The sequence below is a fragment of the Alosa alosa genome, chromosome 13 (genome assembly GCF_017589495.1).
Source record: "Alosa alosa isolate M-15738 ecotype Scorff River chromosome 13, AALO_Geno_1.1, whole genome shotgun sequence".
In the NCBI taxonomy this organism is placed as follows: Eukaryota; Metazoa; Chordata; class Actinopteri; order Clupeiformes; family Clupeidae; genus Alosa; species Alosa alosa.
Genome location: NC_063201.1, coordinates 4465899 through 4489760, shown reverse-complemented (window position 1 = coordinate 4489760; position 23862 = coordinate 4465899). Strand labels below are relative to the sequence as shown.

Here is a 23862-nt window from a genome sequence, read left to right as displayed (position 1 = left end):
CTACAGCTCATCACTGCGCTGCTGCTTCTGCTGTTGTATCTCCTGGATCTTCTTGGGAAGAGTCTCCGTCATGAAGGTGAAGCGGTTGGCCCTCAGGTGGCTTCCCACCTGCTGCTTCAGCCCGATCCCCAAGTACTCTTCCCCAGCACCGTACATCGGCCAGTGGGTCAACCCTGGACCATTGGGGGATCTGAAAAAGGACAACACACAAACACACACACACATAAACACCAGATAAGGTGTATCCAGGTTTCAAAAACTGAAAATGAACTGGGGAATAAATTCTACTAACTCACTGAAAAATACTTAATATTAGAGCTGTGTCAGAAATACCTATAAGCTGTGCTACACTTCACAGTCTCCTTCTCAAACGTGTTAAGTAACATTACCCAGTCTTGGGGCTGAAGTTGCCCCAGTATGACATCATTGTTCTACAAAGCTCGTCTTCTTCCTCTGTGAAGGTGCCTGAATTTAAAGAGACATATGCATGTGTATACTGTAGGTTTACAACATTTTATGTTCCATGAAATAATCATTTTGCACTCAAACAAATAGATGTTTGTGTAAACAGAGCATCAGCATTGCAAATAACTTGACCACTCGTCTGGATTTTTTCCGGATGGTCCGGCTTTTACATGTGCCTGTATGACATGTACAACAGCGAACAACACCTAATTATGAATACATTGTTTTGTCCACTGGGTTTTAGAACAACATAAACTCTTAAAACAAATGTGTTGAATAAAACAGAACTCGCGTTGTTTTTATGTAACACATCTCCGTGTCCAGGAAGGGACAACACAGTATGTGTTGCTTCCTTTTTTCATTTGTTACACAATATGTGTTGAATAGAATTTCCGTTGTTTTTTTAACACATCTCTATGTCCAGAATCAGATAGGGATAACACATTCAATTTAAGAGTGTAGGCAACACTAAGCACCCAACAACCCCTCTGCCCCTCAACATCTTTTTGGAGAAATTGAGTTTGGGGTGTCCAGCTTTTTGCCCCTTTGCCCTCCTATTTTGGAGTCTCGTCCGTGATCAACTAACTACTAATGAACAATTTATATCATTTTCCAAAGAGGGGGCTACCCATTACATAACAGCAATATATTTCCAATGCCATGGCAGAGATTTTTCGTTTTGGGGGGAGATAGCAATCTTAGCAGGTTTTACATTGATGAAAAGCTCTTTAGCTTGGGTCATATGCATTACCGGTATTCTGAACCAATCAAATAATTTCTCCAACAACACCTTGCCCGATCTTATCATAAACGCTTATCATAAACGGCATTCACTTACATGGAGAAAAAGTGCCTCTCGTCTGAAAAACCTTATATTTAACGTCATAATTTAACAAAATAAATCTAATGAAAAGACCTGAACATTTTTACAATATAGGAGTTTGTTAATATTACTTTAGCCACTTCCTCCATAGTATTCCGTAAAAAAACCTATCCTTTGAAGTCCCGAACCTGGCCCGGCTTTTTCTGCGTACGTCCGTACGATTGAAATCTCCCTTCTCAGATTATCTCTGGTTATGGACACAAAACACTTACCATTAATCTTGACATGACTTTTCATGAATGGGCCTCCAAACACAAATGCAATATCGTCTCCATGGTTCACCTTTACAAAGCTTGGACGCTTGTCCGTGAGTATGCTTGGAGGATGCTGCAACTCATACATGTAAACTGGTGCTCCAGAATCTGTGGGAGGGATTGTGATAGTCAGGGATTGTGATAGGTAAGTGTTTTGTGTGTGTGTGTGTGTGTGTGTACGTACAGTATGTGTGTGTGTGTGTGTGTGTGTGTGTGTGTGTGTGTGAATGCATTGAAAGCACTGGTACTGCTCCAAGTCTGCATTCTCCTCTGGTAGTAGTTACTGTTAGGTAGCCCAGATCTACTTTGCAATGTAGGTTGAATGTTAATCTTCTTTTTGCAATTCCTTACGTCAAATAAAAATATCTGCTAAGTGAATAAATATTAATGTGAACAAAGAGGCTTTTATGTTCAGTATCTGTCACAGTTTAGCCAACAACTCGGTCCTTGCTGGCCTCTCGTCCACTTGATTCTTACCTCTGTGAGCCTTCGACAGCTTGATGGCAGGAATAAGGAAGATTAGATCTGCTAAGAGCTCTGTGAATCCATCTCTGTTTTTGATGCGGTCCTCCCCACTCCCCAGGTACTTATCCAAAACCAAGTCAATGGCCCAGTCTTCTGTCTAGAAACAGATATTTGTATCAAGCCCAAAACTATGACATCAAGTCATTAATGTTCAACAAACAAAGCTGGTTGCCTTGGATAATATATATATATTGACTTTATACATTGACTTTATTCTTGCACTGTTGCACTGTTGGACTTACTCATTTGCACCATCACCACGACACTCACTCACACAGAGCACCTTACCTTACCTTACTATGCACAGAGAATCACAGGCTCAGTCCCTGCCTCAGTCATTGCAAGCGCCTCATGATTGATTTAGAATTGATTTAGGTTAAGTTTTATTTAGTATAATTTGTATTTTAGTATATTTAGTATATTCTTTATCTTCTACTGTCCTTATTGCATAGTTGTGTTTTTTTCTGCTGTGAATGTGTGTGTGATGTCTGTATGCTACTGAGACCTTGAATTTCCCCTGGGGATCAATATCTATCTATCTATCTATCTATCTATCTATCTATCTATATATCTATCTATCTATCTATCTATCTAATGATGAGTATAACAAGTAAATGCTTACGTTTGGGAAGAAGGCGGCTATTAACTTTTGGACTGTCTCAAAATCCATTCCCTCTTCCCAACCAGGTGGAGCCATTGACTGATAAGAAAATACAATTACAAAACACAAATGACAACCTTAATTCAATCTACACATTAAAACAAGACAATATTCTCAATATAATGCAGATCAAAACAGACCAAATGATGCACATAGTTAAGCAATAAGCCCCGAGAGGCTCGCTTTGTGCCTAACAACACCCCTTAGCTGTGCTATATTCACCATATCGAACAGCCTCAAGGGGCTTAGTGTTTTTATAAAACGGCTACCACATATAGGACATTAAAATTTATACAAAATAAACAAATACCGGTACTCATGAAATTTAAAAGCCATTTCATCTACAAATGTCCATTCTTCCACGGAGTCCCCATATAATAGATTCTTATCGGAATTGTTGCTCAGCAACTTTGAACTTGCTGTTAACCGTTATGCATTCTAAACACATTAATATAGAACGAAATGCAGTCTCAGCCGTGCTATATCAGGGAAATATACAACGGCATTGAAAACGATTCAACCAATCATAATCAATGACCTATATCTGCAATGTAAAAGGTGTATATGCCTACTCACCGAAACCACTGACCACCCACATTCATCATTGTTGATACCATTAATTAATGGCACTTTGTTGAATTCCTGAGACTCAAAAATGTCCCCCACTTTCTTTGGTAAAAAATGTCCATCCAGGGCCGGCCCATAGATCCAACCTGTATTCTGAGTTTGGGTCATTGCAAACAATGTTTTAGAGGCATGTGGAGATTACAGCAAGATCTTGGTTTGTTCTAATTGACTGGAAGTGCCCAATGAAGTTAAAGAAAAAATGCTTTCGAAAAAAGTGACTTAATGCTCACCATCGTAACATTTAAAACATCCTCAGTCGACATTTGCATTACACAGTCAACAATTTGCTGTGGTTTGGTGCCAATACAGTTCGATATGTCTGCCACAGTCTAAGGAAAAATAATCCAAAGTACATGGGTGAAATTTTAGTCAACTACCAAACACTTTGGCCTAATGCAAAACAGGGTGAAGATGGTGCAAGATGACAACCTTGGCTGTGCCCATAGGCTGAATGCCAGTGAGGAGATCCATGGCTGCAGTACCACTTTCTGCAATGGCACGGTGGAAAAGCCCAGTGCTCAGTGGGGAGAGAATCTAAATCAGAAGAGGACAGATAATGTTAAGGTCTTATTATGGTTATTAGTGTGAAATGTTTATATCCCATTTAGCATACATACATTTAAGCCTAGTCCTAGACTAGCTTTTTTCAAAGGAGATGTTCACTAAAGCTTTCTTTTACTCTAGGCCTAAGCTAAATCCATATGGGAAACCAGGTCGCTGAGTACACAGTTTACTAAAAGAAAGGTTTTGGACAACTCACTCACTGACTGGCAAGATGGCCGCGAGAGGAAAAATCAAATGAGCTGTTCTTTTCTTTTAGTAAACTCTGTGTACTCAGCGACCTGGTTTCCTGTATGGATTTAGCTTAGCCCTAGAGTAAAAGAAAGATTTAGTGAACATCTCACTTGGTTTTTCTGCTCGCGGCCATCTTGTACGACGGAGTATTAGGGCCACACATGAAGATAAAAAATATTTTTGCCATGGCGAGATTAACCTCGACATGTTGACTTTAAAGTCGACATGCCGACATTAAACTCGAAATACAGTTTAAACATAGCCTACAGTTTAAGCTGTAGCCTACACTAACACACAATATGTGACATGAATGATAGGCCTACTTCAAATAGGTATTATTTCAGATAGATTGCTAGATTGCAGATATTCAGATAGATTGCATCTTCTGTTAACCCATTTTTCCCAGACATGCAAATATGCAAATCATGTGTTATTAGCAACTCTTTGAAGTAATCAATAATATTTTTTTTTTTTAAATGTAGAAAAGTAGATGAAAAAGTGAGTTTTATTACCGGTCACAATTGTGACCGGTGGGATAATATGCAAATACTCAATTAAAGGTTGCTCAAATTGCTTTTTTGTTAAAATAAAGGTATTCTGACAGGACTTTTCAAACTGATATGAACACTGAGACCAATGGCAATAATAAATATGAAAAATATGCAAACATTGTTTATTTACCAGGAGCTTCGGCTCGATAAAATAGAACCCTGGATGTGTATGTCTGTGTGTGCGTGTGTGATATACGCGCACAAACACACACACACACACACACACACACAATATGCACACTAACTCTTACACCCCATGCAGATACACACACAGACCATATACACTAACTCTCACAACTACATGCAGACACACACGCACGCACAGACATACACATTCAGGGTTCTATTTTAACGAGCCGAAGCTCCTGGTAAATAAACAACACACAGACACAAACACACTCACAGACATACACACTCACACACACACAGACATACACACTCACACATACACACACACACATATATATTAGGGCTGCCAAAATAACTGATTCATTTTGATTAATTAATGTGAGAAAAAATAACTGATTAAAAAAATTAGCGCAGATTAATCCCGAGCCGTTGTAGTCAGTAACCATTAGACTGTAAAATGAAGGAGAGAGAAGAAAACGTGCTGCCTGGATCCTTGATTGGAACATTTACTTTTAAAAAATGGCCTGATGGTGTTGATAAAAAATAAAGTGTTGAAAATAAAGTCCTCTACAAGGAATTGGCATATCACCGGAGTTCATCAACTCTATAGTCTCACATCAATGCAAAGAAATAAATGTTGACATTGAGGGTGAGTGTTAATTCATTTTCATTGTGTCCCCTAGGTTATATCTGTGGCCTGAAATGCCTTGTATGTGAAAAAAAAAACTTCTTCCCGAAGCACATTTGAATTTATTTCCTCAGCATTATTAATGTCACTAATGCTGATTATTCAATGATTCATTTGAATTTAAATATTTAAAATACCTTCACAGCAAAAATTATATATGCGATTAATTTAGAATAATTAATCACAGAGTATGTAATTAATTAGATTCTTTTTTTTAATCGATTGACAGCCCTACTTTTGAATTTATTTCCTCAGCATATTAGGTCATATCATAGATTATTATGGCCATTATTAAAATAATAATAAAGAGTTTTTGAACTTTAATGTCACTAATGCTGATTATTCAATGATTCATTTGAATTTAAATATTTAAAATACTTTCAAAGCAAAAATCATATATGCGATTAATTTAGATTAATTAATCACAGAGTATGTAATTAATTAGATTATTTTTTTTAATAGTTTGACAGCCCTAATATATATATATAGGCAAAGTGCATGTCGCGTGCAATGTAAAGTCCCCTTGAGTGTGTATGTCTGTGTGTGTGTGTGTGTTTGTGTGTGTGTGAGTGTGTATGTCTGTGTGTGTCTGAGTGTGTATATCTGTGTGCGTGAGTGTATATCTGTGTGTGTATGTGTATTTGTGTGTGTGGTAGTGTTTATCTGTGTGTGTGAGTGTGTATGTCTGTGTGTGTGTTTGTGTCTGTGTGTGTGTGAGTGTGTATGTCTGAGTGTGTATATCTGTGTATGTGAGTGTATGTGTGTATTTGTGTGCGTATGTGTGAGTGTGTATGTCTGTGTGTATGTGTGTGTGTGTGTGTCTGTGTCTGTGTGTGTGAGTGTGTATATTTGTGTGTGTGTGAGTGTGTATGTGAGTGTGTGTGTATGTCTGTGTGTGTGAATATGTGTATGTGTGTGTGTGTGTGTGTGCATGTGTGTGTTTGTGTGTGTATGTCTGTGAGTGTGTGTGTCTGTGTGTGTGAATATGTGAATATGTGTATGTATGTGAGTGTATGTCTGTGTGTGTGTGTGTGTGAGTGTGTATATCTGTGTGTATGTGTGTGTGAGTATGTATGTGTGTGTGTATCTGTGTGTGAGTGTGTGTGTGTGTGTGTGTATGTCTCTGTATGTGTGTATGTATGAGTATGTGTATGTGTGTGTGTTTGTAGGTGTAGAAGTATGTGTGCATCTAGATACAACATTCTATCCCACCGGTCACTATTGTGACCGTTAACATGTTTACTCATTCTGCAAACACACCAAAGACATTTAAATAATAATACATTTATATATCATAACTAGACACATTAAAGACCATGTGTACAAAAAATATTTGTCCTATGTTTATTTTAACATACTTTAAAAACCTTTTATTTGGGAGCTGTGAGGCATGTGTGTGTGGTCATGTGACAATTTACTCAAAACATTTGACACTGCACACATTTTATTGAAACACTCTATTGTTTCAATATTTACCAAAAGAGTATTGGGATATTCCCCAGTTACAGTTTTAGAGGCTCATTTAGAGACTCATTGCCGTCAACGTGAAGCGCTGTATCTCGCGATTATGGAAATATCATGCACTATGCCATTTATATAGCTAGAATGTTTCTAATGATATAATGTTTCTATAGTACAAAATGTTATTTTACTCTGTTTTACGTGGGTAAGGCCACCGCACATCCAAATAAATGCCCTTCATGACCCACAGGCCATCACTCTAGGTTAACATGGCAAAACTCATTTTTCTAAAACTACACTTCCATGTCTCACCTGCAATAAGTATAGTAGGCTATAAACACAGATATGTGTGCATTTACTTAGAATACATAGAGTTGCCTGGTCAGGAGGACAGCTTCATTAGATCCCTAGACATTCAGCAATAGCCTAGGCTGTTTTGCATCCATTAGCCTACAAACAAACATGCAACGTGAAAGTCTGGGATTGGGGAGAGCACTTAGTTAGTAGCCTATAGTCTAGTGCATAAGCATGAATTTGAATCTTTAGATGAAAAACACTCTTTAATAATAGGCCTACAATAAATAAATAAACCGCTAATGATGTTTACTTTTGATCATCGCATTTATCGCCTGTAACTCCGTGAAAAATGGACCTAACAAGTATTGGCTGAGCAACGGAGGTTAATATGTTCTATGTTTTGTCCACATGCTGTAGGCCTACTGTATGTCTATTGTTGTTGCACTCGAAGAAAATTAAATGTTTCATTCGTCCTCCTTTTCAATCGTCCCAAGCGGTCGTTCTCTCTCCAAACTAACTTTATTCTCAAAATGTTGAGTTTAATGTCGACACGTCGAGATTAAAGTCGACATGATATTTCAACTTTATTCTCGAAATGTCGAGTTTAATGTTGACATGGCGACTTTAAAATCGACACGTCGAGATTAAAGTCGACATGACATTTCAACTTTATTCTCGAAATGTCGAGTTTAATGTCGACATAGCGACTTTAAAGTTGACATGTCGAGTTTAATCTCGTCATGGCAAAAATATTTTTTTATTCATGTGTGGGCCTAATACTCGTAATCTTGACAGTCAAAGTGTGAGTTGTCCAAAACCTTTCTTTTTAGTAAACTATGTGTACACAAACAATGTTCTCAATGCTCGAGTTTATGTGTAGACACTGATGATACTTTGATCAAAGTTTAATGTTGTGTCGAGCCCTCTTAGTGTTTTAAATTTGCTTTAATTTAATTAAATTACATTTAAATTTTAATGCTTGAATTTCCCCTTGGGGATCAATAAAGTATCTATCTATCTATCTATCTTCTAAAAATAGCGATTTTGACGCAATCATGTGTCAAAATAGTAGTGCCCCTACGATTCTTATTCAAAAGGCCATTTGACCTAAAAATGACAACACGGTCAAGCTTATAAGTGGCGCTTCCGACGTAATTATGTTTTTAAACGAAAGTTTGACTCGGGTACATTTACACCCTATTATGCATTTTGGCGAGAGTTACGCTTTAAAGGCTCCTCTACATGAGCCTCAGGTTTTTGTTGCAAATACCGAACACTGGAATACAGAAGCCCACCTGCAGTGACACGCTCACCCCCCCTGCGGACTCTCCAAATATGGTGACAGACGAGGGGTCCCCTCCAAAGCTCTGGATGTTCTCCTGGACCCACCGCAGTGCAGCCACCTGGTCCAAGAGTCCCCAGTTTCCAGGGGCGTTATCATCCCCAGTGCTTACAGGAGACAGAAGTGGAAAACATGTTATGTCTGTGAAATAACTGCACAAATCATAGATCACAGCATTGTGCAGATGTTATATTACATTAATGGTCTGGGATCTGTAGATTTTGTGGCACAAAGTGATCTGGGCTCTTTCAGATTCCTGGCAATTAATTGTATTCTGTGACAACAACAAAATGAAGGTACTGTATATCTATATGTCATAACTGCAATCTCACCTGAAGAAGCCTAGCAATCCAAGCCTGTACTGAATCAGCACCACCACCACATTCTGATAGGCTGCCAGGACAGATCCATCATAAAAGGAGGCGGAGCCCATGACTAGCGCTCCACCATGGATCCACACCATGACCTAATTGACGGTAAGCCATAGGCATAAAATATGGAGGTGTGAGTGGATTTGTACCGTAAAGCTATGGATTGTGTGTCCACGCCACACTGGAACTTACAGGTAATTTTGCATCATCAGCAGGTTTCGCTGGAGTGTAAACATTCAGATAGAGACAATCCTCAGACACCTCAGGAATCTCCATAACCATGTTGTATTCTTTTGCAAAGAACAGAGATATCTGTCGATCTTGTAGACACCTAAAAGACAACTGGATATTAGGCTGTGCTCATCATGGGCCAGTTTGGACATAATAAATAATAATAATAACAAAAGACTCTGTACGGCCAAATTAGAGTAAGAACTTAATACTGTATCATAGTTCCACACATAATTCAATGATCCCCCTTAGATTGTTCATTAGGTGTTTAGGCCTATGGCCCCACAGCTGACATGATGGACTTTAATAAAGGCATCCACTGAAGTTTCGGGTTTTATGGGCTCCCCCTACAGTCACGGAGTACTTATAAGATATATTTACATTTACCTTGCCATTTTAAATACTTTTAAATACTTCTTATGGCTTGAGCCATTCCCATAATACATGTATTTGTTTTGGAGCCGAGTGACTATCAACAGGGGATGACAATCACCAAAGAGATATCTGACCAGGTAATGTTTCACGATTCTCACAGGATGTCACTGGCGCGCCAGGCAAAATCGCAAGGCTGGTTCTCTACCTGGGGGTGTTGCCAGCTATGCTAAGTGCACGATTCTCCCTTTTACAAGTGTGCTCACAGTCAAAATTACTTTAAAGCTGTTATATACAGTAAGGTCAAATATGTGCATGGGGCTGCATGACGCACAGGAAATTGCTTTTGTATGCACATTGCACTCCTGTAAAGGGATGTTTTTCTTCCGATTCTGATTCGTCTTCTCAAGCCATTGGATTAGTTTAGATGTCATTTCAATCTGGTCTCATGAGACCTTGTATTATAGATTCTTGTATTATATCTATAGATCTGCACCACTATTCCTGTTGCAACTAGGATTATGTCCTATACTGCATAGTTTATAAAGCTGTAATTAGAGGCAAAAACTTAGGGTCTAAAACATTAAAATAAAATCATTACAGGCAAAATTCAATACCCTACTTTGGCCCCTGAGAAGTAGGCTACTAAGAGTGTAACATGATGCTCTTACATGGGTGGTTGCTTGGTGGCATCCCTGACTCCCTCCCATCCCTGGACAGGTTGGGGTGGGGCCAACCTGAGGGGTCCCACAGGTGGCTTAGCAAAGGGCACGCCCAGGTACGAGTGCACCACTGTCGTCTTTCCCCTCACTCGCAAGTACTCGCCTCTGAGGGCTCCCAGCTTGGTGTGGATCAGTGGTCCTGTAGTTGTCCAGACCACAACAGGGCAGGCAAATATCGGTTATACTTCCACAAACTACAAAGTTATATTATGATAAATATCAGAGAAATGATTTGCATGTATTATACACTTATTTGTAGAAATGGGTGCGCACATCCAAAATATGTTTTAACAGGTGCCAGACAAAACATCTCAGAGAGAGAGGAGATGGTCTGCACACTGTGGACTTCAAGAAATACTTCATTTGTTCTCAAAAGGCAACGTTTCAATGTCAACAGATGACACATGACCATATAGGCCTATCAGACACCTGCCTTAGTCAGGCAGGGTGCACCCATGGGTGGCAATCAGCACAGACATGCAAGTCACTAGGCCCAAATATCTCATTACATTGAAAGCTTTTTTTTTGCAGAAACAACATTATACAAAATATGTGGAATAGCAATACAGAAACAACATTATGCAAAATACATGAAATAGCAATACTTAAAAACAGTTTCCCATACAGTGTGCAGACCATCTCCTTCTCTCATACTGTATATACACTTCCATCCTTTCTTTTTCTCTTTTAGGCTTAAATGAATGTGGCATGTTAGTCAGAGAAAGCAACACAATCTTGCTGTGGGGCCGTAATAAGCATTTTCAAAACAAATGCGATCAGAATTTCCTAGTTTATTTTTTTCTCCACCTTCCAGGCCACACTTACCATCATGAGCGGTCGATGAACTTGTATAAACAACACTTGCAGAGAAAAGTAGTAGTAAGACGCATTTCATCATGGTAACTAGCCTACCAAGCGTCAATGCACTGCAGTCGACTACGGTCGTACTGTAAGTGTGCTCGCCTAGGAAGTGGAAACATGAATAGTGCTCCGCCCTTTACCCTTTAACCTACATAATGTGCATTCAACTGATGGGAAAATTCGACGTGCACAGTCATAGTGAATAAGGTTAAAACACCAATCGAAATCCCTTCAGTCCGATATGCGTCTGTCGGATTGCGGATTGGTCAAGTTCTCAAGCCAATTTGCCCACCACCTTTTTATTTACAACCACTGTCACTAACTGTAGCCTAGCCTATAACCTAAAAAAGCTTGTTGTATTCTACAAGCCTACGAATAACAGTTGCACTATTAGCTACATCAAAAGTTGTCAACCTGTTTACTTTCATTAATTTGTTTAGTCTTTTATTAATAGACTGAATCACTGAAATCTATAATAACTACACTAGAACAGTTACACTTTCATGTGACAGGCCTATCAAAATTGTCATTACAATATAAAAGCAAACCTGTAGGCCTAAAAGTGGTTCATGTATGATATTTTATGTGCTAGTATACCTCTCATAGGGAGCATAAGATATAAAAAAAATATGTTAATATATTAATTTATCATTAATCCAGTGGTTATGATTAGAAGTCTACAACTTGTTGTCAATATGTTTCAAGAAACTGTTTATCAACTATACAACTGTTTAATCCTCAATAACATCACAAAATATTTTTTGTATATGATAGGTCTCTTGTCTGAATATACAGAATGTAACTCCTTTAAAAACATATATCTTCATTAAATCATTCATCAGACACTGAAGACTAATGGAAGCATTGGTTTAATGTGAGGAGAGAGGGGATCTGAGGCTCAGCCTTCTACAGCTCATCACTGCGCTGCTGCTTCTGCTGTTGTATTTTCTTGGGAAGAGTCTCCGTCATGAAGGTGAAGCGGTTGGCCCTCAGGTGGCTTCCCACCTGCTGCTTCAGCCCGATCCCCAAGTACTCTTCCCCAGCACCGTACATCGGCCAGTGGGTCAACCCAGGACCATTGGGAGATCTGAAAAAGGACAACACACACACAAACACACATACGTACCACATTAAGAATATATTAAAGCAGGGAATACACATATACACACACATCTAGGACTTTTAGCACTAAAAAGGGAAGGTAACATTATGCCAAGTCACTGATAGCATCACACAGTCATTCTGCAAGGTAGCTAAAAGTAATGTTTCCCACAGTTTCTGACTAGGAAAAGGTAGACAGATTTTCAGTTAAGGGTGCTGTTATAGCAATATATGTCATATTGCTTGTTTTAAACTCACAAAAGCACGTTGAATATTGTTAAATGTAATTATTATACGACTCTTCAAAATGCAGCAGGGGGGTGAGGCCCGCCGGCCAACTTTCAAAACCCAATGTGGCCCTTGAGCCAAAAAGTTTGCCCACCCCTGTTCTAGGCTGTATGGTTCTCGAGATATTCACAGAAAACTGTGTCCAGCCATCCTTAGGCCGATTTGGTGTACAGTAGTGATGCATGGGTCGGGGTTTTTTATAACTTGCTCCCGCCCGACCCATTTTGGAGATCCAATCCACCCCGCCCGACCCGACAATATATGCGTTTAACATCGACCCGAACCCGACCCGCAAATTACTAATTTTAAGTAAGTAGGCCTAGGTAAGTGGTTGCATCAATATCATGTAGCCATGATAATGTTACTTTACTTCACAAGACATTCATGTAGGCTAGCAAATAAATAAATGCAGTCAATGTAGTCTTGTCTAAAACAGTATAGGCTATGTTAAACTGCCTATTGCAATGGGAAACATCTGAACAAAGTAGCCTAAGACAACCCTTCATCTCTCTTTCTCTCTCTCTCTCTCTCCCTCCCTCGTATATTAATAAAAAGACCGGGATGATTTTGGCTGCACAATATTAAGCCATGCTATACACTAATTAAACTAAACTTAATTAGCCTACAGGCTGTGGAGTGTAAAAAAAAACATGCGTGGAAATCAGGCTTGTGCAAAATTCCGAATTTTAGAATGGGTCTCCATTTAATTAATGAATTGGAATTTGAATTGAGTCGGCTCCGCCCCACCGGAAGTTGAATTTGAATTTGAATTGGAATGGCAGTGTAGTAAAAGTTATTTGTAAGAACATACTGTATACAAATGTGACTAACTTCATCAGTCTGTCTGCCTCATATTTTGCATTGACCGATGATTGTGCCTGGTGAAGACACGCCTCGACCATTTGCAAATCAAGTCTTTTGTCATGTACAACGGCCCAGCTTTTGTCTTATGCCAGACTTCACCATAGGTGGTCGGCACCAATTAAGCATGCATATGTCCGGGGCGTGTCTGAACTTTTCCACTGGAGCAGACAAAGAACCTGCTAACAGAATAAAAGGCAGTACCTTACGACAATCGAGAGGTGACTTGAGGCAACTTGTTTCATGTTTCTCCTCCGAGCCGGCTTGTAATAAACCTGGGAGGGTTCCCTTTCTTAACACATCTCAGTTCGGTTTTGCTTCCACGTCATTTGTAATTCTCACCACAGCAGGAAGTGGAATAAAATTCATGGCAATTCAAAGCAATTCCACAGTCACACAACAGAAAGAATGTGTTGAATCTCATATACATTCAGTTTTGGGAAGGTTACTTTGGAAATGTAATTTGTTAGTGTTTTAAGTTATAAGTTGTGTGTTTGATGCAATCATATCTGACATATACTGTGAAGCTTAATTTTTAAACACACCGTTTGCTTACATCGGGTGTTTTATGAAATAGAAGCTAATTTAGGCTATCATTCGGATAATTACAAAACAACAATTTAAGTTTATTATATGGATAGGCGTTGTCCCCTCCAATGGGAGGAGAGAGGAACAGAAGAGGGGAAATCTCACTTTCGCCTACCGCAAACGCACATGAATATGTTAACCCATAGCGTTGTTATCTAGCGAATTTGACCCGACCCACCTGCAACCCACAATCACCTGTAAATCTCACCCAAACCCACCCGACCCACGGGTGCCCTCAGGTCATAAGCCCGCAACACTAGTGTACAGTCACTAAATATTCATTTATTGTATGGCCTCCCATGAACGGAAATTCACAAAACTTGGCATGCCTTCAGAGGGTGTTATAATGATCCTGCACTTCAAATTTTGTGTAGTTTTGAACATGTCAGCCAGAGATACCTGCGATTACAACGCCTCAGTTTTACTTTTACATTTTTAACTAGGTGGCGCTATACCTCAAATGACTGGATATGGGATGGGTTGACATGGACCCTTGAGACCAACATACGAAAAAAGTTAGTCATCCTAGACCCTACGGTTCTTGGTTCCGTGTCATCCTTGTGTGGCTACATGTCCACCAAGTTTTGTGCAGCCCTGTCTTTCAGTGTCCGGGGAATTGTTGACACAAGATTACTGAAGAAAAAAACTAAACCTATATCATCTGGACTACCCCTTTTTTTATGTTGTGCGTTGTACTCATTGTCATTTAATGTACTTGTATCTACATTTGCAAGCATTTGCAGTTTCATCATAATCTTGGCATCAGTTGTAGCCTAGAAATCTAGACGCACCCTAGCGGCAGCAAGTAATTTGAAGCCAGGGTAGTCTAGCAACTCTCCGTTGGCTTGCGAGCTGGAAAAATTAAAAGAGTTCCCAGACCCTACATCTTGATGTGGGTCTGGCTCGTCAGGCTACATCAGTTGGTCATACAGAGTGCCTTTTATTTCTTAAAGAAATATTTGACACATAAATATTTGACTGAAAATCTTTTGCTGACATACCCAGTGCGAGCGAAGTTGCCCCAGTATGACATCACTGTTGTACAAAGCTCGTCTTCCTCCTCAGTGAACGAGCCTGATACAGCACAAAGAAGACCAAAAGTTTGTGTGAACGTTTTGAAGATGAACCTGAGACAAAACGGTCAAGCGGCAAGTGTGGCAAGTGTCAGAATGAATATATCTTACCATTTATCTTGACATGGGCTTTCATGAAGCAGCCTCCAAAGACAAAGGCAAGTTCGTCTCCGTGGTCCACTTTGACAAAGCTTGGGCGTTTGTACGAAAGGAATCTTGGAGGATGCTGGAACTCATACATGTAAACAGGTGCACCAGAATCTGTAGACAATAATATGATGACATAAGGGATTATGTGTGTGTGTGTGTGTGGGGGGGGGAGAGAGAGAGAGAGAGAGAGATCGGTCATATTCTCAGCACTACATGACTGAAGCCACTAGATGATGCCAATGAGATGCAACTATTCTTTGTCAAATCCTTCACTGATTATTTAAAGAAGCCCTATGCAGGTCTGGTTATTCCTTCGCTGTTTCTGGGTTTTCGCCTGATTTGGGCTCGCATTTTTCATGACATAGCTCCCCCTGCAGCTTCGGTAGCAAGTGACTGCTACGCTAAACCCCCACTAGCTAACGAGCTAGCCATCAATAAACCAAGCTAAACACATAGGGCTCAAGGTTGCATATTCGGTTTTTCCACGGAGAAGCACTAGGGGGAGACGAAGCACCCTCCAAACGACCCAAAAAGTGTTGTAGAACCATCAGAACGACTCTCAACCTGCATAATTAAGGTCATTTTTGCTAAAATTGTTGCATAGGGCCTCTTTAAGGCTAAATACACACTTTTCATACATTTTAGATATGTTAATTTATATAAGTGCCATGGTTTCATAGGCAACGACAATACAAAGTCTTACACTTAGTTATTCACGTAGCCTGAAAAAAGCAGCACTTGCTCTAATAATATTCGTATGACTGAATAAAAATCCTAAGTATATCCACGCAGACCAGTCGTATTGCCCGGGATGTGTTGCGGTCTAGCAAATTCTTACATTTTGTGACAGTGCGCCATTTACAGTAGATACTGTAGCTGGATTAGATACGCCTTTCACTTTAGACCAGGTTTGTCTTAGTCAGTGGTGTCAGTGTAGTGCAAATTAATTGCAAAATAGCTATGCACCTGACCACCACACCTTTTTTTCAATGTTCAATCGACAACTGGTGAACTAGAGTGCATGGGTGAACTAGAGTGCATGGCGAAACTGACTTGGGTGTAAGATAGGAACACGACTTGCGTCGCGCTTGGTAGGGAGGCTGAAAAGCCAATGTCATTTTGTGATGAATGAATGTCATTTCATTTTTAAATGACACAGACCCCCCCCCCCCCCCAAGTTCCTGTTTTAGGTATGATCTGAATTCATTTTGAACGTTGAATATGCTTCAGAACCAGATGTTCAGAAGACGTCATTAAAAAGATGTCAGAAAACTTAAATTCTGGCTCTTCAGGGGATGTCTTTTCAACATCTGACCAAGACGTACAATGGACGTTGTTTGGATGTATGTTTGCTCAGTGGGGTATTGGAGATAGTTGTTAGCAGTGCTGATCTCCAAGCAGGTGTCCTGGGTTTGATTCACCCTCTTGCCCAGTTTTATTTAATTGATTATGGTCAGTCATTTTAACATCATAGGGGGGCATGGTGGTAGCAGGCCACTTGACTAACAAACACCATTTTCCCTAATGCCTCCCTAATCAATGAAAACATGTATCAGCATAAACAGTTGAACCGGTAGGATCATGGTGATAACATTCAAACTATTGGTATGGAATTTATTTCCATAGCAATACTGCAGTTAGGGTTTAATGGCCTTTGAGGTTGATTTTTAGGCAGTGCTTAAACCACAACATGACAGTATGACACACAACAACTTTCTTGAAGGAAGCACATATGCTGGACATGCTGGATGCTAACAGATAAACCCAGTGCACTAGAAGCCTCAGGGTTGTACCATCATGCTATTCAACAACGAGAGAAAATTTCCCTTGTGTGTGTGTAATGTGTATTCACTCCAAACTGGCCCACCATACCTTCCCAACTATGCACAGTATCCCATTAGCTGCATGCCATCAGGCTATTTACAATTTTCTATTATGTAACTTGAACGTGAACATTTATCAAAATTAACGCACGCACATTTTGATGAGCCGGAGACAGAATACGCACGCAGGCACGCAACTAGGCTGGGCTACTTGTTATTTTCTTTTACTCGGCTATATATGGTTATCAGCACACAATGTTGAGCTAATTCACTAACTCAATTCTGATCATGGATATCACAAGTTTAAACAACGAAAACAGAAAGTATGGAGGCATCAAAGCTAGAGGAGTTATTCCAGATGGGCAAGAACAAGGTAGGCAATTGGTGTACTTGTCAGAACATTAGACTGTATTGCAGCTGTTTAAAGCCAGACGTCAGGGTACGCTAGAACAAAACAAGGTACATTTAGCCTGTATAGGGCTGTATATGATGAAATGAATAGGTCATTGTAGACGTTGTTATTACTATTGCATGTGGATGTTGTTATGCTATGACAAATATTGTCCACGCGTGAATTTTTTTTTGGTTGATGGGCATACCATAGCATTAATTCCTGGCTGCAGGCACCCCTGTGTCTCCCAACATATGAGACCACGCGTTAATAACACACATAGGAGTATGCCACCTCCATCAGTCATAATCTTTTCAGAGAGTGAAGTTGTAGAGTGAAGAGTGGTATGTGTTGCATGGCCTAGGTTGCACTCTTACTTCTGTGAGCTTTTGATAGCTTGATGGCAGCCATATTGAAGACTATATCCGCAGCGAGTTCTGTATATGCGTCCCTGTTTTTCAACATGTCCTCTCCATTCCCCAGATACTCTTCCAAAATGAAGTCAACAACGTCGCTGTCTACAAACTACAAAGACACATTTGAATTATTTCAGTTTCAGTCTTCAATAAAAAATTTTTTAGATAATAGACTTTCAAAGTCATCACCACTGCAGTTGCCTGATTTAGAGGTTCATGATGACAAAATAACAAAATGAATAATTAAATAATAATTTGGACAAAAGCGTCTGCCAAATCCCATAACCATAACCATGATGAGGCATACATAAAGGAGGAAGGGGGTGATCATCTGTTTGGCAGTCTCTAGATCCATCCCATCTATCCAGCCAGGTGGTGCCATGCTCTTGAAGAATAAATTAACAAAAAGCATGTCAACAAAGACCACCTTCCTCTCCCAAGACAACAGTTATAATGCAAATTAGCAACACAGTGAATGATGAGCGTGTGCAAACTGTGTTACGTTTTGTTTTGTATGTAATATAATTGGCCACACTATCTACAGTAGGCCTATCAGACTCTACTCACCGCGGGCATTAACCATCCACATTCATCATTGGTAATGCCATTAATTAATGGCACTTTGCTGAATTCGTGAGATTTAAAAAGGTCCTTCACAGGTTTGGGTAAAAAATGTCCATCAACTGTCACCATGAATATGAATTCTTGACTCTGTGAAATTTGGAATATTATACATTTTTTTAGTAAAACCCATTTTTTGTGAATTCCGGCAAAGGCTTTTAGGTAACACAATGTAGCCTATCCATCTAACTGAGCCACGCTTAATATATTATTAATATTTAATTTACTGTAATATTCTTGTAATTATTGTGTTTACTTGGCTACATTGCTTTAATTCATGCTCTTCCAATGTTACTGTTATTGTTATTATAATGTTTCGGTCATTTATCTTTTGATTTTTTATGTAAAGCATATGTTGTTTTGTAGGCTTGATGCATATTTTGCATAGAAACATCAACAACTGTTCTACTGTTCCTTCTCTGTGAAGTAGGCTAGGCCTCTCTTATGGATTATTTATCTTCTCTTTCTAATAAAAAGACATGCAGAATGCAAACAGTGCATTTCCCCACTATAACCTAATTGGCTATTATGCATTATATAGCAGATTGAAAAGTAAAGCCACAATGAGCCTGTATCCTATCACAGTAGATCAGTACGATAGTCGTGGTTATACATTATGTAGCCTAATATTCAGAATATATTCTAATTGTCCTGTTGATTCGTGAAATCAACCAGCACGACATGACATCAATGGTTTTTATTTTTGCCTCTATAAGAGTAAAGGGCCATAATGTCTCACCCTTGCAATCTTCAAAATGTCCTCAGTTGACATCTGCATGACACAGTCCACAATCTCGTGTGGCTTGGTGCCAGCACAGCTTGATGCATTGGCCACCATCTAAAGTCACAATAAAAAGCAAGCAGAGAGATAATGTGACCACCCAACACCTCAGTATCATAATGCAAAACAAGGTGCAGATGTTGGAAGGTAATCACCATGGCTACGGCCAAAGGCTCTGAGGTGACGAGGGGATCCGAGGCTGCAGTGCCACTCTCAGCAATGGCTCGATGGAACAGCCCAGAGCTCAAGGGTGAAAGAACCTATAAGGAGCAATGCACTGACAAAGTAAATATTGTATACCCTCAATGCTAAACACTAGTATATAGAAAGTGAAACATTTCTTAGACAATGGTTGGGAGTAGGATTCAGGTTTTCATGGCAAACACACAGCATCTTAGCACAGAAGCCCACCTGCAGTGATACGCTCGCCCCCCCCGCGGACTCTCCAAATATGGTGACAGACGAGGGGTCCCCTCCAAAGCTCTGGATGTTCTCCTGGACCCACTGTAGTGCGGCCACCTGGTCCAAGAGTCCCCAGTTTCCAGGGGCGTTATCATCCCCAGTGCTTGGTAGCAGACAAAACAAGAAACTGTGCTGTGACTCCAGCTGTGCTATTCCATACACAGAATCATCACCAGAATGAAGTGTAAACAAAAAGCAAGTGTAAACATAAAAGTGGTGTTGTTGTGAAGAAAACTATTTTTATTATACAAGTAAGGCTGCTAAATAGACAATATTTTACCAAGAGTTGTTAGGGATTAAAAGGAAGGAGGAGAATATAGTTGCATATAGTGTAAAGAACTATATACACATCTATTATGATCACCACACCATACATGGCACATTCTGTTAATTTACTGACTAAAGGTGTAAAGGACCATGACACTGACTTCAGGCTCACCTGAAGAAGCCAAGCATTCCCAATCTGTACTGAATCAGCACCACCACCACATTCTGATAGGCTGCCAGGACAGATCCATCATAAAAGGAGGCGGAGCCCATGTAAAACCCTCCCCCATGGATCCACACCATGACCTGGATGACAGCAGCACATGACCTTAGACAAACACTGAGGACCATGACCAGTCATGGCAATTAATTGAAATGTAGTTGCAACAATTAATTGATTACATAACTGAACAAAACTTCTAAAACACAGATTAATGCAACCGCTTATACTGTCATTCTATCTAACTCACTGATAACTTAGCATCTTCAGAAGGTTTGACAGGAGTGTAAACATTGAGATAGAGGCAATCCTCAGACACCTCAGGAATTTCCATAATCATGCCAACCAATTCCGACACATTTAAAGACATCTGTCGATCTTGTATACACCTGAGAACAAATCAGACATTAGACTGCCCTCACTCATATTGGGTGATTGTGGACACACAGTAGAAGTATTTGGGGGTTCTTATAGACAATAAACTGGATTGGAGGTACAACACTGAGGCTGTATACAAGAAGGGTCAGAGCAGACTCTATTTCTTGAGAAAGCTTAGGTCATTTAATGTGTGCAGCAAAATGTTGCAGATGTTTTATCAGAGTGTTGTTGCAAGTGCAATTTTCTTTTCTGCCATCATCTATAATCATAAGGAAGGCTGGCTTTGTGTTGGGGACAGCTCTAGAGCCCCTGGAGTTGGTAGTGGAGGGAAGGATGCTGTACAAACTGTCAAATATATTGGACAATACCTCTCACATCCACTACACAACTTACTGGTCAAACAAAAAAGTGTTTTTTTAGTTAGGAGGCTACACCAACTAAGCTGTAAGAAGGACAGATACAGAAAGACTTTTTGACCCACTGCAATAGCACATTATAATGACTCCCCCTTAACGGAGAGAGAGAAATAATGTTTTTTGAATAATTTATGTATGTATGTATGTATTTGTGAATGCTGTGTTTGTCTGTGCTGCTGGAACACTGTAATTTCCCTTTGGGGATGGACAAAGTATATCTATCTATCTGTCTTATCTATCTATCTATCTATCTATCTATCTATCTAATAGGTAGAGTTTGTATAGTTTGGTCATTAAAGGTGCAGTCAGTGATTGTGCATGGCGTTGCATTCGTTTAACAGTCACGTGACAATTTTAGCACACCCATACTAAAGTTGACTAAAAAGAGGAATAAAAAAATCATATTTTAGAAATTGATCTTAATGCCTTAATTAAAACCTTTAAGGAAACCAATTTTCTTTGTGAATGAATAACGCATCGTAAATAAATAAATGTTCTTCCTTAAAATACAGGGGGCATAAGTGAGATAGATAGATAGATAGATAGATAGATAGATAGATACTTTATTGATCCCCAAGGGGAAATTCAAGAAGTAAGCACACCCCTATGTTAAATTCCCATAGAGGCAGGCAGATTTTTATTTTTAAAGGCCAGTTATTTCATGGATCAAGGATACTAATGCATCCTGATAAAGTTATCTTGGCCTTTGGAATTAAAATAGCCCCACATCATCACATAATCTTCACTATACCTAGAGATTGGCATGGGGTACTTTCCATAAGATCATCTCTCAAATGAAATTAAACCAGCTATTAGGCTAACTGAAATAAACCATGCCAATCTCTGGGTATGGTGAAGGGTATGTGATGATGTGGGACTATTTTAATTCCAAAGGTTTTTTTGGAATTAAATTCCAGTTTTTGAAGCCTGGGCTGCCTACAGAGACCGGATTTTTTTTTTTTACTGACGGGGTGGGCAGCTAGCAGACCCTGGAGTTGTTTGCTGAATGTAACAAAAAATTATAGGGCCTTGAAATTGCTAATTGCGCATTTAAAGGGGAATTCCAGTGATTTTTCACATAGATCTCCGTTAGGGTGGTTCACAAAATTAATTTTCACCAAATTTTGCCAAATCGCTTTTTGCCTGGTTTCAATTGCCATTGTAAGCATCTGTACCAAAAATGGAGTCAATTGCTGCACATAAGGGGTGGCACACTTTTTCACAATGTTGACATACACAGAATGCATAATGTATTAGTGATTTGGTCAGTATCCTGGGTCAGCTCAAGGGGACGGCTGAAAGCAAATTAGAGAAAATGGGAGACATTATTTATAGCTATGGTAAGGAAAGATTTGGGACTATTGAGAGAAGGACAAAACGGCAACATGAGGTAGTTAAATCTAGGCGCCAGCAGGAGATAGATAAACTTATCAAGGAGAGGAGGCAGCTTAAGAAGCAGTGGAGAAAAGCTACAGATGATGAGAAGGAAGGTATTGACTGTCTACAGGCAGATGTGAGGGAGCGGTTGGTAGTGCTAAGAAGAGCTGAAAATATTAGGAAAAATAGGAAGAAGAAATCACGAGCTTGACTAGCATTCTATAAAGACCCATTTAAGTTTGTTAAGTCTTTATTCGTAATGCAGAAGAGTGGTAGTCTTTTGGAACCTAAGCAGAAGCTTGAGGAGTATTTAGAGGGAGTGCACAAAGATGGGGAGAGGTTCAGAGAGATGGTACTTCCTGCTGATATCCCACCTATTGGTGAATTAAGTAGCCAATGCGACGATAGTCCACCAAGGTGGAAAGAGGTGCAAGAAGTAATAAAACGTGCAAGGGCCTCTTCAGCCCCGGGACCTAATGGAGTGCCCTACCGGTTGTATAAGAATGCACCAGATGTTTTAAGATTTTTATGGCAATTAATGAAGATAGTTTGGAAAAAGCAGAGTATTCCCAAGGCTTGGCGGAGGGCTGGGGGAATATTTATTCCCAAAGAAAAGGACGCAGTGGAGATTAATCAATTTAGGCCAATTAGTCTACTGAATGTTGAAGGGAAGGTTTTCTTCAGTGTGGTGGCACGGAGACTGACAAATTACCTTGAGAGGAATAAACTAATTGATACCACGGTGCAAAAAGCTGGAATTCCTGGCTTCTCCGGGAGCTTAGAGCATACCAGCATGATTTGGCACCAAATTCAATTAGCAAAGCGTGAGAAGAGAGACCTGCACGTTGTGTTCTTGGATTTGGCTAATGATTTTGGGTCTGTGCCGCATAGTCTGTTGTGGGAGGCCTTTGATTTTTTCAGAATCCCAGGTAGCATTAAAAGCCTAGTAAAAGCATACTTTCTGGATATTCAATTATGTTTTACTACAGCTGATTATACCACAGGGTGGCAACAACTTGAGATAGGAATCATGGCAGGATGTACCATCTCCCCACTTGCTTTTACAATGGCAATGGAGGTCATCATTAGGGCCTCAAAATGGGTAGTGGGTGGGGAGAAGTTGCAGGGAGGGCCACGCCTCCCCCCGATTCGGGCTTTCATGGACGACATGACAACCTTGACGACAACCGTTCCATGCACCAACAGGTTGCTGGGTAAGTTAAATAGTAATCTGCAATGGGCCAGAATGAAGGTGAAACCAAGTAAGTCGAGGAGTCTCTCAATTGTTAAAGGGAAGGTAACAGATAAGAAGTTTGCTATAAATGAGGAGGTGATTCCCACAGTTCTGGAGAAGCCAGTGAAGAGTCTGGGAAGGTGGTATGATGCAAGCCTTAGTGATAAATCACAGGTTGAA

General features: G+C 39.8%; 1 protein-coding gene across 1 annotated transcript in view; it reads right to left on the bottom strand.

The window, feature by feature from the left end:
• Positions 1–23862, bottom strand: part of ces2b (carboxylesterase 2b) — a 35536-nt gene continuing 11674 nt past the window's right edge. The window contains exons 3-25 of the mRNA XM_048260611.1: positions 20528–20666; positions 20230–20363; positions 19740–19893; positions 19484–19588; positions 19287–19385; positions 18494–18637; positions 18234–18311; positions 17888–18035; positions 15258–15407; positions 15075–15147; positions 12164–12322; positions 10324–10515; positions 9242–9380; positions 9011–9144; positions 8632–8785; positions 3845–3949; positions 3646–3744; positions 3365–3508; positions 2750–2827; positions 2080–2224; positions 1561–1710; positions 390–465; positions 1–190 (exon numbers count right to left, since the gene is read on the bottom strand). Of these exons, the coding sequence (XP_048116568.1) occupies positions 1–190; positions 390–465; positions 1561–1710; positions 2080–2224; positions 2750–2827; positions 3365–3508; positions 3646–3744; positions 3845–3949; positions 8632–8785; positions 9011–9144; positions 9242–9380; positions 10324–10515; positions 12164–12322; positions 15075–15147; positions 15258–15407; positions 17888–18035; positions 18234–18311; positions 18494–18637; positions 19287–19385; positions 19484–19588; positions 19740–19893; positions 20230–20363; positions 20528–20666 (2989 nt within the window). The remainder of the gene's footprint in view (positions 191–389; positions 466–1560; positions 1711–2079; positions 2225–2749; positions 2828–3364; positions 3509–3645; positions 3745–3844; positions 3950–8631; positions 8786–9010; positions 9145–9241; positions 9381–10323; positions 10516–12163; positions 12323–15074; positions 15148–15257; positions 15408–17887; positions 18036–18233; positions 18312–18493; positions 18638–19286; positions 19386–19483; positions 19589–19739; positions 19894–20229; positions 20364–20527; positions 20667–23862) is intronic.